The 19,639-nt window shown below is 35.4% G+C and overlaps 1 protein-coding gene across 1 annotated transcript in view; it reads left to right on the top strand.

Annotated features, from left to right (window-relative positions):
- The window catches only part of PTPRZ1 (protein tyrosine phosphatase receptor type Z1), a 188,667-nt gene that overhangs the window by 44,442 nt on the left and 124,586 nt on the right, over window positions 1–19,639 (top strand). Inside the window, exon 2 of the mRNA XM_039239659.1 lies at window positions 13,292–13,357. Coding sequence (XP_039095590.1) covers window positions 13,292–13,357 — 66 coding nt within the window. The remainder of the gene's footprint in view (window positions 1–13,291; window positions 13,358–19,639) is intronic.

The raw sequence follows: 19,639 nt of genomic DNA on the forward strand, positions 1-19,639 counted from the left end.
GCCAGGAGTTATATTCCAAGTTCTTCTGACCCCATCCCGAGTTCCAGTTTCTTTTCACTATGATAGGTATCCTTTCAGAGTATCACAAATGAAAACCAGCTTTTTATTTTGGGAAAGTCACCCTTGACTGAAAAAGCTGAGGCATTGTCCGAGGCAAGTAGCTATGAACTAGGTAACATGAATATAAAATCTTTAATGGCACGTCAGTACTACATGTTAAAGACCCAAGATCACTGGACATTTAGCTCTTGCCTCTTCTTTCTGTAATCTATATTCAGTCAGTATGACCATTTAAAGAAGAAGAATGGGAAAAGAGAAAAGTGTAATTTTTAATCCGAAGTTTGCCATGTTTATCCTTTAACTTGGAGTGACACTTAGAGCATTTTCTTTGTAATCATAAATCTGTTCAGTCGTTCCATTGTTTTTTTTATTGCAAAAATCAAGACATCAATAAAATAGCATTCCCTTGAACACAGAATGGGCATTATGAGAGTTTATTTCCAAGGTTAAATCAATATGTCTTTGGCAAGACAGTGAGAGATGACCAATTAAAGATTTTCCACCAAAATATATTTGTCTTCAGTGAAATTAATGGCACAAGTTATAAACTTGCAAAGGCGTGAAGTCACATAGATGTCTAAACGTATATTAAAGAAAACATGTTCTATTTCAGTATCTTAGGTCTTCATGATAAATCATCTATAAACGTAAGGCCTAAATCCCCTCATAAAAAGACACCTTTCCTTTTCCCTTGAGGTGCAAAGGTGTTACCCTTGTTCTGTTGTGGGATGTTCTTTTTCATGTAACCGCCCCTGTTATCACATTAGACCCCGCAGGAGTGTGTTAATTATCTTGAGGCAACCCAGTGGCCCAGTAACTTCAGAGCACAGTGCCGGCGGAGGCCTGTTGCACTCCAGGTTGAAAACACTGCATTAACTTGTTCAGTCTCTTGACATCTTCTCAAACAGAAAGATAAACCTGGAGAGAAAACAGTCTTGTTCCAACTGAGTTAACTATTCCAAAATAAATAATATCCACCCCTGGCTGACCATTTGTGCTTGTATAGAAAAAGTAATTAATGAGATGTATTCTCCAAGGCTATTAATTATGTACTAACAAGAATGCTTTTTAGATACTGTTTCCCTGAGTGCAGGAAACCTGGGTCATCGAGGCCACCTAATGAGCATCTGCCACTGCAGAGAACTTTCAGATTTCAGGCAAAAGTTGGAAAAAGTTGTTGCAACGGTGGGACGGTAAGACCCAGTTCTGTCGTTGGTCAGGATAGGTCACCGGTGCAGGACTTGAAGATAGGTGTGTTGTGATTGATGGTCGAATTCACTCGTCTTTTCTTAGACTTTGGTGGTTCACGGAATGACTGTCACAGACGCGAAGTTCTGTGGAGAATGCACGTAAGAAAGATAAGAGAGTAGGGGGGATGCTTTGAAAAGAGTAGAGGCATTGAGCAGGGAGCAGGGGGAGGGGCACAAAAGTATCAAGCAGAAGGAAGTGAAGCAAATGAAATGATTCCACCGGCCAGATAGAACACCCCTACATTGTGCCAGTCAATTGAGCCATTAGGATTTCAGCAGTTTCCACTCACTTCAAATAAATTCTGCAACAGAGGAAAATAAGAAGATGCATAATAATTATCACTTGATAGTCTAGTGACAATGAGACATCTGTATCAAAAAAGCAATAGATGTCATCATGTTTATACAGCTATGAACAAAATCAGTAACTAATATAGGTAAGTGCTTGTTAATTGAAAGCGAACCAATTAAGGATGTCATCAAAGCATTTAATTACTGGGTCGCCTGGGTGGCTCAGTCGGTTAAGCATCCAAATTTGGCTCAGGTCATCATCTTGCTCTCGCAGTCCATGAATTCCAGCCCCGCTTAGGGCCCTGTGTTGACAGCTCAGCCTGGAGCCTGCTTCAGATTTTGTGTGTGTGTCTCTCTCTCTCTGCCCCTCTCCCATTTGCTCCCTCTCTCTCAAAATAAATAAATAAATAAACAAGCAAACATTAAAACATTTTCAAAAAGCATTTAATTCCTTAAAATTGCTAGTGGGGAAGGTGGTTCTAAAATGAATTTCTTTAAAAATATACACAATAGGAACTACTAAATAATGATCTTATACTTCCTTAAGCCTTCTGAAACGAGGAAAATATGAATATTCTGAAACCTTCGCTTTTAAAAATGTATTCATTTTGGAATGTAGCTGAGAAATTAGATGATAGTCTCTTTAAGTTTAATTAAAATTAAATATGTTTTTCATTGTTCACATTGTTCTTGTAGGACTCACTTCAACATTTGAAAATAGAGAATTGTATTTTCCTTTTTTTTTTTTTTTAAATTTTTTTTTTTTAATGTTTTATTTATTTCTAGGAGAGAGAGAGAGACAGCGTGAGCAGGAGAGGGTCAGAGAGAGAGGGAGTCACAGACTCTGAAACAGGCTCCAGGCTCTGAGCCGGCAGTCAGCACAGAGCCCGACGCGGGGCTCGAACCCACGAACCGTGAGATCACGACCTAAGCGAAAGTCGGACGCTTAACCGACTAAGCCACCCAGGCGCCCCGAGAATTGTATTTTCCATCTGTACTGAGGATCTGTTCTTATCTTTAAGACTAAAGAATACTTTAGGTTAAGAACCAGACAGCAACAGTAAAGAAATGAATAATTTTGTAACTGAACAAGCATACGTCATGCATATGATATACACATCACAGTGAGGTTTTTTTTTTTTAAATTTTATTCACTGTTGAAAGGAAAAACTAAATACTTGAAAAACAAATTCAAGAAATGAAATGAGTTGATGTAAGCATATATTTTACAAAGAGTTCAAAATGGCTTAACATATTCCCTATCTTTTGTTGCAATATACTTGCTCACACACAGGAGATAATGATATTTTCATTTTACAATTGTAGATATACAAGCAAAGACATTTAACTTGTCCAAAGTCAGGATTCAAAAGGAGAGTCTAGATTTCTGACCCTAAGAATTAGTGAAAAGAGGCACCAAATATTGATGTATGAGTATAGTTTAAGTTAGATGGATCCACCGAGCTCCGCTTGATTTCTTTTTGCAAGCCAAGTAAGACTTAATGAGCAATAGCATGTGGCTTAGTAAGCTTATAAAATGTATTGGCAAATTGAAAGCAAATCATTAAAAATTTGAAAAAATATAGTCTGCTTATTAAAATGAGTGTTTCTTATGAATAAAAGTTTTCTTTTTCTAGGCCAGTCAAATGCAATCTAAAAAAGTATGACAAAAATGAATTTTCAGTCAGAACCCTGGAAAGAAGTCAAGAAAAATTTTCAGCCTTGCCCAGACATAACTGCAAAATGAGTCAGTTTTAACATATGATCCACACGTATTTCAGAATTAGGTTGCCAACTCATAAAGTTGCCAGGTTTTCCTGGTTAATGGGTAGATACCTAAGTTTGGACCTAATTTTATCTAAGCAGAAAGTATTGTTTTAGAAACAAGGCACAAATTTAAATAAGGCTGCTTCAAAATTTACCCCAAATAGATGATCTAGTCAATCTGATCATCACAGCCAATAAGATGATCTGTGAGTTTGTTACAATGTCTATTTTGCTGTGGCTCTTGTATTTAATTTTCTTGGGAGCTGAAATGCTCAGCCATATGTGGCCTTGGCTCCGATTTCCTAAACTTAAGTTACAAATACTAGCTACTGCATGCAGTATCTTGTGAATAAGGAGAAGCTTTATTGTAAAAGCCAAAATAAAAAACTTGAAACTCAAAGTTTGTCTTTACCCCATCTTCAAAGCATATTTATATATTTGTCTCTAATCCATTTGACTGTAGAATCAGATATTCCTTTAGAAATACACACTCACCTCAAATTTTTAAAATATTTAACTAATGTAAACTGCTAAAATTCACAAAGATTTGCATTTTTGGATATGTAATATATTTAAAATTGTATCATAACTTGATAATGTTTTATTTTACGTGAATTTCTCCACATACGTAAGTATTTTTGAGACACAATTTAAATGAATTCACGTTATTTTATATTATGAACAGTACATTATTTAAACTTCCCCCATTTTTTGCACATTAACATATTTTCCAATCTGGTTTATGAAACTTTGTTCTCATCTCTGTTAATGTTTGACAATGTATTCCTTGACATGGAATATACTGTCTGAAAGACTATGAAACATTTTACGACTCTTGTTAACTCTTGCTAGTTTACTTTTCTTTCAGAGAGTTCATACTAGTTTGTGCTTCTACCTGTAGGTTAAGCAACATTTCAAGATCTTTGGGGCATTATTCAATATTTTAAAAGTAAGAATAATAGTAATAATAAACCTTTCACAATTTTATAACTGGAATGCTATCTCAGTGTCATTTTAATTTGTTTGACACCCACTAAAATCTAACAGTTCTTTATAGGTTTATTAATTAATTATATCTGCATTTTTAAAAATTGTCTGCTCATATATTTGCCTTTATTGATTTGGAAGAATTCTATATGTTTGGAACATATCATTATATTTTTTGATCCATTTTAGCAGCTACCAATAGCTTAACATTTGTAATTTGCAATTCGCTAAACATTTTTCTGTACAAGTCTTAAATGTTAGGTAATCAAAGCTATGAATATTTCTTTATGATTTCTTTTGTTTGTGTATAGAAAGGCCCCTCCCATCTAGCAATAAATTAAACATTCACTTATATTTTTTCCTATATTTTTTATACATCCTTTTTTAACAGTCATTTTAAACCACTTGGACTTTATTTTGATGCATGTATGAAGTGTGATTTAGCTTTTTTTTCTTCTCCAAATAACCAGTGTTCCCCGTATTGGTTGAGCTTTATACTTTCCTTATGTGACTGTGATGTTTCCCTTATCATGGATTAAATTGGTATCTATACTGAGTCCAGTTTTAGTTCTATATGCTTTGTTCCACTGATCTGCCCGTCAGTTTACCTTTTAGTAGCTGGTAAACCAGGCCCCCATTATTTCACTCTTTTTCTAAACCTTCTTATGTAGTACTATTTTACATTAAGATTTCTATATAAACTTTAGAATAATTTTGCCAGTCAAAAACATCCCATTGAAATCTGACCTATTCATTGATATGGAGAGAACTGATAAATTCCCCATATTTTAGTGTTCCCATTTGGGGATAAGGGTGGTTATCTATATTTATTCACATTTCCTTGTATATTAATAATAGTTTGTATTTTGTTTATGTATGCACTTATTGGTGTTTTATGATTTTCATAGCAGATGTTAATGGAATGCCATTATATCCTCTAATCATTTTAGGGTGTCAGTCATCCAGAATGTCTCAAAATCCTAATCATAGAGCTACACAACAGATATCTTTGCTGCACTCCTGATGTCAGGGAAAGTACATGGACATAATGCTTTCCAACAGACACATTAGTTAGATTGGCAAATAATGGCACACTATTACAGTATGGATCATATAACAGTATAATAACATAATAATACATAATATATATTATATAATATGTAACATTTAATGAATGGAGTATTATTTTTGTAATTTGATGAATTCCTTGTTTTCTACCCATTTTCATCTGCTTCACAGATTTGGCTCTTCCCACTCTTAATGTTATTTTTAGTTCTTCTTTTAATAGTTGTCTTATACATGTCGGTATTTCTATTTCTACTGCCATTATCACTGTTTTATCTACAAATGGGCTTTCTCTTACAGTAGAACAAACTCACTCTTACATTAGAACAATGAATTTGTGCCATTTTACTGTTTACTTGGTGTTGCAGAAGAAGGTTGACAGGGGAAAAATGTACTTAATCTACTACAGACCTTATTTATTCGTAAAACTCACACTATCTTAATGGGAACTTTCATTCCTCATATCATTTAAGCCTAAGAAATAAATTTTCTGTAGTTAAATCAACTTATAATTTTAGTATCCAATAGCAAAGAATTCTTGAGGTGAACTGTTACGATGCTATGAAATGATATTTGTTAACTTGAGAAGATACCAGCGATTTGTTATTTGGAAAAAATGGCCCACCCAATAATGAAATAGTGTAATTCAATTTATGTAAAGGGTAAATTTTCTATATTTACATAGTGGTAAAGAATGGTTATCTTTAGGAGATGGGATTATAGATTATTTTTACAATTGTTTATGCTTATCTTTATTTTATCTAATGTATCTGAAACAGGCATGTATTATTGCCCATGTGATAAAGATAAAAATTATTAAAATATTTTTAACTGAAAATACCTCAACTTTAGGAATATAGACAAATCACATTAGGTTAAACTCATGTATCTAAGTATAAGAAAAAACACTTGCTACTTTCCAAGGCCAGCCTGTGAATATTTTCTGCTTTCATTGAAAAGTTTTGAATAGCTTTGGTAGACACATTCTCAATATACAAATCCTCCCTGTGAAAGCATACACCATCCTCAGTGTTAAGGGACAATAAAAATCTAATTGCTTACCTCCAAACTCTTACTCCTGTGAGAAATATGTATTTAATTGGATGTCTATTAAAACAAGCATGTGGAGGAAAGAGCTCCCTTTGTTCTTTTACATTATCCATATGCTCAGTATTTCCATCTCCTTTGATCATTTACCATTTGAATTTTTGTGCTGATACAATTCCTCAGGTATCTATATTTTTCACCTTTTTAACCTTATCCTTAAATAAATAGGTCACCTGGATTCTAGAAACTCATCTTTTCCATCTCTTTAACAGTATAATTTCATGTGCCATCCTATTTGGCAATAAGTTGCAATATGACTTTTTAAAAAAAATTTTTTTAATGTTTTATTTATTTCTGAGAGAGAGAGAGCGAGAGAGAGAGAGAGAGAGAGAGAGGCAGCATGAGCAGGGGAGGGTCAGAGAGAGAGGGAGATACAGAATCCGAAGCAGGCTCCAGGCTCTGAGCTAGCTGTCAGCACAGAGCCTGACGCGGGGCTCGAACCCACAAACTGTGAGATCATGACCTGAGCCGAAGTCAGATGCTTAACCGACTGAGCCACCCAGGTGCCCCTATAACTTTTGAAACTGTAAAAAGTACTTTTATTTTTAAGCTTTTGCAGAGGGGAGAAAACCAATGAAACTCTTCTAACACTAGAAAGCAGCCGAAATAGAAAAACAAATAACTTAGAGGGGAAATAATACGCATATATTTTTTAAAGCAGTATGTTTTTAGGGAGTTTAGTTACATCTGAAGTGATTAACAGTAAATATAATGTTTGCATTGTAACTATCCTAAACAAGCCTATTATCTGAATTATCATAATTATCTAAATTACATTTCACAAATGTGTCTGCATATATACCAGTTAGAAATTTACATTCCAGGTAGGGAAAGACAGACTATATTAAAAAACAGTTTAACAGCAAGCTAATTCTTAACATACAAAGATGGGAAAATCCATAGACAAATGTCTGCCATGTATGATACTATAGACTATATTAGACTCGCGGGCAGATTGAATTTTACTTGGAAAGTTTGCCTTAGTTGGCTAAACAAGGTTTTGGGTTAGGTCACTTGGATCATAAACTCGGCTTTCTTATCAAACCAAAGACGGCATTTGGAATAGAGCATCTGCAAATATAAAGGACTTTCCGTAGCCAGGTGACTAGTTCACAGGTGGTCTTTAATCGAAAGCTGATTCTCTGCTTAAAGGAACTCATATTTCTGATTTTATTTTTTGTTCTCTGAGAGAGGTCTTTTATTACTTTATTTCCAATAAGAGATGGTTATGACTGCGGTAACTATCACCTTTTTTTTTTTCTTTTTATCGCTGCCACTTCTCGTGCATGGCTGACAGCCAAAAGATGTAGTGGATAATTGCTCTGATGACACTGGACTGTCTCTACGTGTTTCCAAGTCCTTCTGCAAGTGGTCACCAGCCACTTAGCTTCCTTCACCTGCCCACCCCCAGCCTCTTTCACTTCAATTAGATTTATTGATTTACCTAATAGTCTTCTTTAAGATTTTAAAAATATACTAAATATATGAAATATATGCAATACTTTTTGATCCATTCAACAGACTATCTGTTTTCATTTTTCAAAAGAAACCAAGGTAAGAGGAGACAGTAGGATGAGAACAAAAAGTGTGAAAATTGATGTGAGCCTTGTATCTTGGTGAGCTGTCACCAACAATAAGTCCCAAGTGTCCTGTATGCAGATCACAGGAGAGCCCAAGTGGCATTTCCAACCTTTGGTCCCACAATTTGCCACTTCTTGGTGTCCATGTTTTTCCTCTACTTAGAACATTTCTAATCTTTCTCCTCAAGTCTTTCATTGCCAAGGTGATACTCAAGGGCTTTAAAAATTCATCTCTAATTCAGTTCTTTCTCCTTTGCCTATCTAGATTTCTGTCATCAACTAACTTCCTTTTCCCCTTCGCTGAAGTTCTTTAGTAAAATATGCGAGTATCATTTACCCTGGGAAAGTCTGCTTTGAGAAAACAAGTTTTAGAATCCTAGTCTTCGAACATTATTTTCTACCTGAAGTTTCTTTTTCAGAGAACCAGTCTATTTCTTCTCCCTGTCATATGTTTGGCCACTTTATATCATTAAAGTGTGTGTGTGTGTGTGTGTGTGTGTGTGTGTGTTGTCAGAGTATTGCTGCTAAATTATATAGTAGGAAGCAGGTGAAATTATTAATCAGCATGAAGCACAGACTTTCTTTAGGGTAAGGGCAAACTCAGAGGCATTTTTTTTAATTCAAAATATTTATAATGATATTTTTAGTAGGAAATGAGCACCCAGATTTTTTATTCTTTAAAAAAAACTTGAGCAAAAACAAAATGCTAAGTTAATCTATATCTTCCATCTGGTAGACTTTGATTTTCATTATCCAAATATAAGGAAAAATAAAGGGCACACACACACGTTTACATATTTACATATCTGTAGGTACTCAACATTAGGTACAGGATGGAATATGTTGAAACAAACATTTCAGATTTCCTGAAATTTCTCCTAATTTTAGTAGTACGTTAAAAGTCCACTTCATGAAGAATATTTTTTTCAGAACAAATTTTAGAGTAGCCTTTAAAAATTGAATAATGTATATTTTCTTGTATATTGCATGTACAATTCATTCCTGAAATTTCTTTCCTAGTTGTTTCACTACAAAACACGCCAATACAAACCTGGCAAATACTTTTAAATTGAAAGAAACAAAATGTAAAAATGAAAGAAACTGAAATTCACACAAATAGAAAAAAGATTCTATATTTCATTATTTTAATTGATTTAAAAATGAGTAAGCACTTTGATAGATTCATTTCATATAGGATTTACTGGTCTTCAAAGTATATAATACAACCACAAAAAAGTGAACCTAGCTTCTTTTTTCTTGTTCATTGAAGCTATCACATCTCATCTATCAGACCACTAAGTAGAATTTTAAAAGTGGGGTACTCTCTCACGCCCAAGGACTATGTAATTAGCATATGAATGTGTAACGGATTGTTTGAAGTAACAATTAGGGGAACAATACATAAAGGAACTGAAGAGAGCTACCAACACCTGGGAATCCTGTATTGAATAAAGCTTTTTTAATGTAAGTAATTAAAAACCAAGGACAAATGCTCATTGTGAGTGATAAAGTCCTACAAGGAAAGCTAAAATCTGCTGATATTTTGCTGTCATCTTTTAGACTGAATCATTGAAACAAACACTTAGTTTTATTTATTTCAATGGATTACTTGTTAAATGTCGGTTTTGATTTTCTGGAATCTTCAAAATGCATTTATATGTCAAAAATGTCTTACTTTTAAAATATTTATATTTAAAACCTGTAATAAATTACAATACATCTTTTCCTTATGATCAGTGCAAAATTTCAGAGGAAAATTTTAATTGATTTCCAGGTCAAATCAGGTATATCAATTCTCTATAATTTATTTGTCCAAATATTTTATTCGGGTTAAATTCTAGGCTATTGTATTATTCTGTTTTATTTTGTGTCTCTTGAAAGAATACATTCTATAGGGGTCTTTCTCGGGCAAAACGCTTTAAGAGAGTAACCAATAGCTCAAGGTTGTTTGGGACCCTTGATGCTGAGGAAGTTTCTGGAGTAAGAAGCAGGAGCCATGCATTATTGTTTCCATTTTTGCAACTTACTACCTGTACAAATCATTCACATTTTTTGTGAATAAAGCACCTTATCTCCAGGAATTTTTTTTTTTCTCGTAGACTGTTAAAGTCTCAGTCAAATGACATCTGAGGCCCATTCTAACATCTAACTGTATATGTTCCCTGATCATGAAGAAATACTTGTTTACAGAATTTAACCTAAATGACTACCATTTTATTGGACAACTGTATTTGAAAAATATATTATGAACCTAATTACTTTTTCTTTTATTTCTTTACTTTTTAATATTTTTATTTTTTTATTTCTAGGAGAGAGAGAGAGAGACAGCGTGAGCAGGGGAGGGCCAGAAAGAGAGGGAGATACAGACTCTGAAATAGGCTCCAGGCTCTGAGTTGGCAGTCAGCACAGAGCCCGACGCGGGGCTCGAACCCACAAACCGTGAGATCATGACCCAAGCGAAAGCCGGACGCTTAACCGACTAAGCCACCCAGGCGCCCCGAACCTAATTACTTTTTAAGTGGAAAAATAAACATATGCATGAATATTAATACTTCTATTCATAATAGTCAAAAAGAAGAAACAACCCAAGTATCTGTCAGTTGATGAATGGATAAATAAAATAGGGTGTATCCATTGTCAGAACAAAAATTTCACTGGACAAAGTTATACAAGCAAGGGGGACTTTAGTCAAGGCTATTGCAGTGGGGAGAGAAGCCAGAACCAAGTCGGAACCCAACTTGATGAAATAGAATGGAAAAGGTTTTTTAATGGCTGATGTTGAGTCCCAGTGGAGCAGTAGAGCGGGATATTAGCAGGAAGCCATAAGCCATGTTTCGCTTGCTAAACTGGCTTTATCCAAAGGAAAAATCAGCTCATATCTTCATGACACGAGGTGGTTTTTGCACCTTGGAGCAAGGCACCCCACCAAAGTTAAGTTCTTATCCTTTCATAGAAACTGGGTGATAAGGGTCCTATTTCCTTTTAAAGAGATGTTTCCCAGGGCGCCTGGGTGGCCCAGTTGGTTAGCATCTGACTCTTGATTTCAGCTCAGGTCATCATCTCATGGTTCATGAGATGGAGCCCTGCATCAGGCTCTGCTCTGACAGCTCAGAGCCTGTTTGGGATCCTCTCTCACTCTGCCCCCACTCTTTCCTTCAAAAATAAATAAAAATAAACTTTAAAAAAAGTGAGAGATGGTTCTCATGTCCTTTAGTAGTACATTCTTGGTTGTAAAACTGGCATGTGACTATTAAAAAAAGATTTACATCTCAAAAGGGCAGAGAAGGAATTTACAAAGTTTTCTAAACTAAATGATCTAAGAAGAATAGGATCGGGACCTAGAGTGGGGAAAAAGCCTGTCAAAGTTTAATCAAGCTGAAGGGAACTTGAAGGCCATCTCGGTCACCACACAATGGAGTACTATTAGGCAATAAGAAAGAATGAAGTACTGATAAATGCTACAGCACGGATGGATCTTGAAAACATTAATTCTGCTAAATTTAAGAAGCTAGTCACAAGGTACCTAGGTGGTCAGTCAGTTGAGCCTCCGACTCCCAACTGTGGCTCAGGTCATGATCCCACGTGCATGGAATGAGCCCCACATTGGGCTCAAGGCTGAGTGTGAATCCTGCTTGAGATTCCATGACCATGCCCCACCCCCTCTGCCTCTTTCTCTTTCTTTCCCCCGCCCCTCCCTGTTCTGTCTCAAATAAATAAATAAAAGCCAGTCACAAAAAGCTACATTGTGTGATTCTGTTTATATGAAATGTCTAGAATATTCAAATCTATAGAAACAAACTAGATAGTGGTTGTCTAGACCTGTGGGTTATGAGGGTGGAAATGGGGGTGGCAGCCAAGGTTATGGACTTTTCTAATGGGCATGATGATGATGTAAAACTCTGGTGATGATTGTACAACTCTGAATATACTGAAAACCACAAAATTGTATACAATGGGTGCGTTGTGTGTTGTGTAATATTTCGGCATAGCTCTTAAAAAAATAAATACATGCTGAAATGTGCTATGTGGCCAATAGAATATTTATCTATGTTTGTGAATACTAAAGGTTTTAAAACAAACACAAAGCCCTTATTTCTTAAAAGTAAGTTTTGGTTTTGAATAATCTGTAGATTCGGAACATGTATTTCTGATAGCAAACCTGATTTTTATCTTTTATGAAATAGTTTAGCAGTTATTAATTACCATGCTGTATTAATCAGCAGGTATAGAACCTGGACAAGAGGAAAATAATTTCTTCAGTGTCCTTAGATATTTGCATTCCTTAAATTGAGAATTGTCAATAAAGAGAAAATAACTGTGTAGCAACAAAAAGAAGAAATAGGGTTTCTTTTCCCCAATGGTGAGAAAGACTATATCATACCTATATATATGGTGTATGTGCACATATATAGCATATATATATCTATTTAGTGCAAGCAAAGTTATGAATCATGTAGAGTGAGATCTTGGCTTCCACCCATTTTCTTTTGTTTACCTCTTGCCCCATGTTCTTGATCTAGAATTACTCTCTCTGAGTCATGAGGCATCCACTTTTATGATGCCTAAACTTCCTCCTGTATTGCCTCATTCAGGCATCTAGGTTCCTCCAAGAGACAAAGTCACATACAAGGTCTAACATAGCCTTTTTCCCAGCCAACATACCTACATTTAAATTCTCATTTCCTCAAGGCAGCTACTTTCATTTTTCGGCAGAAAGGAAGCAAATTTTGAAAACACAATAAACTCTGGGTCTCCTAGATGCATTGATGGATCAAACTTGGTTTGTAAACCTGAAAGTATCTCTAACCAACAGGATCTCAGATATGAGACTTAGGGAATCGTAAGAAAAATTTGGAGATAGGACAGACTGTTCTTTCTGATCCATCTTCCTTTGAGATGAACACCTCTTGGTTGCTCCTGCTTTACCCAGAATGTTTCCCCTGTCTCTGCCTGAACTTCAGCATTTTTTAAATATGCCCCCTAAAATTTATACTAGCTACTCGAACAGGAACAACAGAGACTATAATTGTGGCGGTTAGAGTTGAGAGGAGTCATTGGGAAGGTGACATGGGAAGGATTCATTGAGGACCATCTATGGAATGAATGATTTGGGCATCTGATATATTTTCCTTTGGACACACATATTACCCTACACATTGATCGATTGATTTTTCTTTGTTGTAGATTGGGCTTATGGATACTACAGACAACAAAGGAAACTTGTTGAAGAGATTGGCTGGTCCTATACAGGTAAACATTTCATTATGTAATGAGATTCAACAGAAAATTCTCTTGTTTTTGTATCTATTTTCATATGTAAAAGAAAATTTTGTAATTCAGCACATCCTTTTTACTTAGCTTCATGGATATCAGTTAGATTAATTCATAATAATGTATCATAGGCAAAACTAGTAGACCTTCCATTAGCAAATTTGGTACTGGAGAGCATATTGGTATCAGACACAGCTGGATTTGAATCTCAAGCCAACACTGTTTATACTTCCTTGGGAAATATACATAACCTACCTGAGGCTCAGTTTTTTCATCTGTGAAATGGAGGATTGTTTAGAGCATTAGATAAAACCAATGAAGCTGACACAGTGCCTCCTTATAAATGCAAAGCTCTCAATAAATGTTAGTTGCCATTGCTACTATGATTACAGTAGTGATTGTTTACATTCATTTAACAAATATGGGAATCTTGCTTTCAGAAGGGGTTTCCTTCTAAATTATTGTGCTGAATTAATTGGAATCAGTGTCTGAAATTATTTTTGTATGATTGCCAGGCTTTGTTTAGAGCATCATGAATATCTGAAGTTGGCTTAAAATGGTTACAATCAGGAGTTATGATCAAAAACTGTAGAGGAAAGGAGAAGTTCTAGGCCCGATGAGAAGAGCATGAGTAGAATCTAGATGGCTCATGACAGGCCTGGTGACCATCTGAGCCAGAACTGGGTGCTCAAATTGCACAGTCTTTAAAACTATGATTGAATGTTAAGATATGATCACATTACAAGGACTTTAATGTGAGCCTAGCCAACTTGGACTTTATTTTATAGATGAAGGGCAGCAGCACAATGGATTTAGTAGATAAGCTTGCATTTCTTTTCTTCCTTTTTTAATTTTTGCTTTAAAAGTATAAATATTAACCACACTGAGATACCACCTCATGCCATTTAGAGTGGCTAAAATGAGCAAATCAGAGAACTCTAGATGCTGGCGAGGATGTGGAGAAACGGGCACCCTCCTACACTGTTGGTGGGAATGTAAACAGGTACAGCCCCTCTGGAAAACAGTGTGGAGGTTCCTCAGGAAACTAACAATAGAACTCCCATATGACCCAGCAATAGCACTGCTAGGAATTTACCCAAGGGATACAGAAATGCTGAGGCCATGTACCCCAATGTTCATAGCAGCACTCTCCACAATAGCTAAAACATGGAAAGAGCCTAAGTGTCCATCAACAGATGAATGGATCAAGAAGATGTGGTTTATCTATACCATGGAATACTACATGGCAATGAGAAACAATGAAATCTGGCCATGTGTAGCAACATAGATGGACCTTGAGGGTGTTATGCTGAGCGAAATAAGTCAGGCAGAGAAGGACAAATACCATATGTTTGCACGTATAGGGGGATTAGGAGGAACTTGACGGAGGAACAAGGGGGAGAAAAGGGGAAAGATACGTGGGGAGAGGGAGGGAGGCAAACCATGAGAGACTCTTGATTGCTGACAAAAACTGAGGACTGATGGATGTGGGGGGGAGGGGGGGATTGGCATGGAGGAGGGCACTTTGGGGATGAGCACTGAGTGTTATGTAGAAACTAATTTGACAATAAACTATTTGTAAAAAAAAAATAAATAAAAGTATAAATATTCACTGTGAAAATTTTATAAAATATGTTAAAGCACAAAAAAATGAATATAAAAATAAGTCTTTATTCACTTCAGGGATATTCACTTAAAAACAAAAGATATTTCTTTCAGACCAGTTTTTATTATATTATATTTGTATATTTTATACATATAAGTATGCATCCAGTTTACTCTAGAAATTATTTTTGAACCTTTCCTCATTTCAGTGATGATTCCTAATGATTATGGTACTTAATGTATACCTAATATTCCATTGAATATATGTTTTATTTTTGACCATCTATTATTTTTGGATATTTAAGCTACTATAGACAATGGTAAATGGATGGATAGATAGATATGTGTCCTTTATATTTTTCATACATTTTATTTTTATCATTTCTTTATTAGAGAATCCTGATAGGCAATTACTAAGCAGAAAAAAAAATAAATTCTTTCAACATTCTTGATACTATGGTTTAATTGCATTCCAGAAAGATCACACTATTTATAGGGTAAGTGACAACCCCACTGAATATTAGCCAGGATTTAATGATTGTCATTTTGGAAATCTTCACTACTTTGATAGGTTAAAAAAAGGACACTTTGTTTTAATTTGTTCTGTTCGATTGCCACTGATGTGGTAAATTTTAACACTGATGTGGTAAATATATAACAATATAATTACGTGCAAATTATGTGTACTTTGTATATGCAAGTTATGTATACTTTATATCTGATATCTGTAACCCATTTTGTATTTCTTTTTTCTACAAAATAAAAATACTAGTACTTTATAAAAGTTACAACTAATTTTTGTCCCCCTTATAAAACTTGTTAGTTAGGATTATAAGTGACAATGGAAGATGGTATCACAATGGCCAACTCTCTGGTTCTCCTGGAAATTGTTTGCTGATGTCACCATCTGGGCATCCTCCATTATCCCCAAACCTGGAATGAGAAAATGGAGTACCGACAGCCTGGAAAGAGAGAGGGTTAAAGTTCTCACCACCCCAGGCAAGGGCCTCTGTATGGAGTGGTAATGGTGGGCATTTTTCAGTAGCCCAGGGTTCTTGAGCAGCTGGATGTGCCTCACCAGGTCAAAAGAAGACAGCAGTTTTACCAATAGGTTTAGACAAATGTTACTCGGCATACCCTATTATCTTAGGAGAAAGCCACAGAGCTCTCCACTGTAACAGGCTAATTGTGTTTAGACATGGTCCTTATAGAGCGGTTCAGATTTCAGGGATGGGTCTATGCATAAATGATGCACAATTTTTTAATTTATAATCAAGGTCATTTTCCTACTCATAACTTAAGGCCTGTTGACTTTAGCTCCTAAAGGATCAAACGGGTGGACTCGTTAAATAGTGTAATTTGCTTGGGGTAGGAGAGGATGGCAATGGTAGGTCTCGAGGGGATATGCCAGAGTTGAGGCCAGGGTGGAAGCTTATTAGAGTTTTAAAGAATGGATGGCTCTACTTAAATTGGTGCTTCTCATTGGTTTGAAAAATTATCTGTTCCTAGAATATTTGAAGATCCTACAAAGAGTTTTAGATGAGGACATTTTTCAACTGCTTAGCTCAGACTGAGTGTGGATTGATTATGCTGTATGAAATCTTAGTGTTACAACGAAAATGAAAACAAATGAAAGCCATTATCCAAATGAACATATCTCTCCCAAGCAGATCACAATAAAGCCAAGCATTTAAAATGTAGATTATTCACCATAAAGTTTATTATCTCTTTTTATTTTTAATACAAGTAGTTAAAACTTGGTAGTGTTTTCCCTTTCTATCCTTATTATTCTACCTGGAATCTGAAAAACCATACTAATTGTATAAAATTTCAGGATAAATTAGTTTTTAAGATTCTTAAATTTAACTAATCTTATGAATGACCTGAGTAAATTGATTCTATTTTAGTCCTAGTTTTGTCCATAACAGCTTATATGTTTTTGTTCCTTCTGCTGGTTTTACCACTTGAATTTGTCAGGTTAGCTGCAATCTCAGAAGGAAGGACTCGCCCTTGAATGTTTGTATGTATAGAATTCTATTAATAGAAATTACTAAGAAAATCCTAACATGGGTCAGTAATAGGGCTCTTAGCCTTACTGTATTAATTCTATTAACAAAAATTACTAAGAAAATCATCACGTGTCAGTAAGAGCTCTAAGCTTTACTGTAAGCCATTTAAAAATTACCAAAAATATCCAACATAATCAAAATGGAATCATTACAGCTAAGGTTGTTTATGAAGGATTATACAATTATGTGGAGACACAGTACAAATCCCTGCTGGCTATCAGATGGGTAGAGAAATGGGAGGAGGGGAGAAGGTAGCCCTCTGGCAGTTGTATTTTTTTTTTACATAGATTAAAAACAACTTTTCCATTCGGGATGTACGCTATAATTATGCTGGGAAATGACAGGGTTGGTAAATACACCCGACAATTCCATTTTTAAAGTTATTGTAGGAAGGTGAGCAAGGTTTCTTTGCCACTGTGCTATAAAAGAGCAAATTGTAAATCTGGGAATGTCAGCACTAAAATCTAATTCTTTCCATAGTAGCTGCACTTAAGGATTTCAGAAAATGAATTTCCTTCTTTCTGTTAACCTTAAATTTTCTATGACAATGCCTAAAAAAAAGTTCAGTGAAAACAAATGAGTTATTTGATTTTCTTTTTTCTTTTGATATCATGAACACATAGCACACAATTACATGAAATGTTAAAATTTTCCTTCTGTTTGTGAACAAACTGATGATTGCCAGAGGGGCAAGGGGTAGGAAGATGGGCATAATGGGGGAAGGGAAGTGGGAGATACAGGCTTCCAGTTATGGATGAGTAAGTCACAGGGATGAAAGGTGCAGCATAGGGAATACAATGTATTGTATACATTGTAACCAATGTACAGTGGTTGTAATAATGTTATGTGGTGACAGATGGTAGCTACACTTGTGAGCATAGCATAATGTATATATACAGTTGTTGAATCACTATGTTATACACCTGTAACTAAGCTAATATTGTGTGTCAACTATACTCAAAGAAAACACATTTTCCTTCTGTTTGTATTCTTAGACCTTTGCAACTTCAAGTAATAAGATCATTAGAAATGAATGGACTTTCACTGCTTTCTTAGATGAAGTCACAGTTGAAATATAGTCTTTATTTCCTGGACTTTAAAGAATATTCTGTTGTGTCCTTTATCATAGTTTAAAGAAACTTGAAATTGAAATTTTTATATTGATGTATCTTAACCTTTCTTAAACCTAGACACCTTTAAAGGTTTACCTGAGGAGTTACATTGGATAAAAGCAAGAAAGGCCACGCAAGAGTCACTATTGGACACTTGGCTGAATACACCAGAGTGAAAGAGGCCTTAAACACTGAATTTATTCTGTTTCCTTAAATATAATATTCTGTCTAAATAGCATTTCCGTTCTGAGAAATATGTAGACTACAAGATACTACTTAGGGAAAACAGAAGAGCCATAATATAAGGTGGCATATAATGTGGTCAGATGTTTGGCATTTATTTTTAGACATAGTTAGGTTTAGTGTTTTCTTCTTGTAACCTAGAAGAACATAGGGCATATGTAATTGAGGGGAAATTTAAATCCATGTAGAGTAATGGCTGATTTCTGGCTTGTCCAGGCCTTTCTTTACTTCTAGAATCAGATATATCTTTTTAACATACTATATTTTCTTTTTTGTTTTGTTGCTTGTTATATTAAACAGACTGTTCATGTCTCATTTCCAACTTAGGAATGAAAAAGCAAGTTTCAGAACTCCATGCATAGAATTATAGCATTTCTGTAAAAAATTATATATTTATACAGGAATAGAAGGAAGGTCTGGAAAGAGACACAAAAGAACAAAAAGATGAAAAAATATGAAAATGACTCATTTCTTAGAAGGATTTTATATTAAATGAACTACATTTTTATAACTGAAGCACAGAATTACAGAAATGATTTTGAAATCTATTCAGATATGTTTAGGACTCATTGATTTTATTTCCTTTTTCCATTGAATATATATGTACCTATATGGCTATCTCTCTATCCTGCTACTTATGAATGCCAAGTTCTGCTTTAACCACACAATGTGTTTTGTTCAAGTAAGAGACCCCAGAACTGGGCCAGAGCTGGGACTTTTCCTAGCTAAAATGCAGAGAATTTTAGAGGTCCTATGTGGTCTCTTTCACGTCAGCCTGCAAAGTGTTGTAGACTGTGCAAAGAGCTTCCTAACTATCACAGAATCTTCTGGGACCCTTTCTTCCTTAAATGTTTATTTATTTTTGAAAGAGAGAGAAAGCACAAGCAGGAAGAGTGGCAGAGAGAAGGAGACACAATCCAAAGCAGGCTCCAGGCTCTGAGCTGTCAGCACAGAGCCCGACTTGGGTCTTGAACCCATGAACTGTGAGATCATGACCTGAGCCAGAGTTGGATGCTTAACCGACTGAGCCAACCAGGCACCCCAGTTCTGGGACACTTTTAACAGCTGTTCAGAGTCATTCCTCAAACTGTATAAGCCTAAGATTCCATGGAAAAGGAAGGGAACTTGAAGCCAATTTAGAGTTAGGATTCAAAGCAGTGTCAGATACCTGCTGGGCCAAATGGAAGGCAGAACCTAAAGAGAGGCAATGGGAAGCCCCTGAGAAGCAATTG

Source organism: Hyaena hyaena, unplaced genomic scaffold (assembly GCF_003009895.1).
Source record: "Hyaena hyaena isolate Hyena2069 unplaced genomic scaffold, ASM300989v1 scaffold_161, whole genome shotgun sequence".
NCBI classification, from domain to species: Eukaryota; Metazoa; Chordata; class Mammalia; order Carnivora; family Hyaenidae; genus Hyaena; species Hyaena hyaena.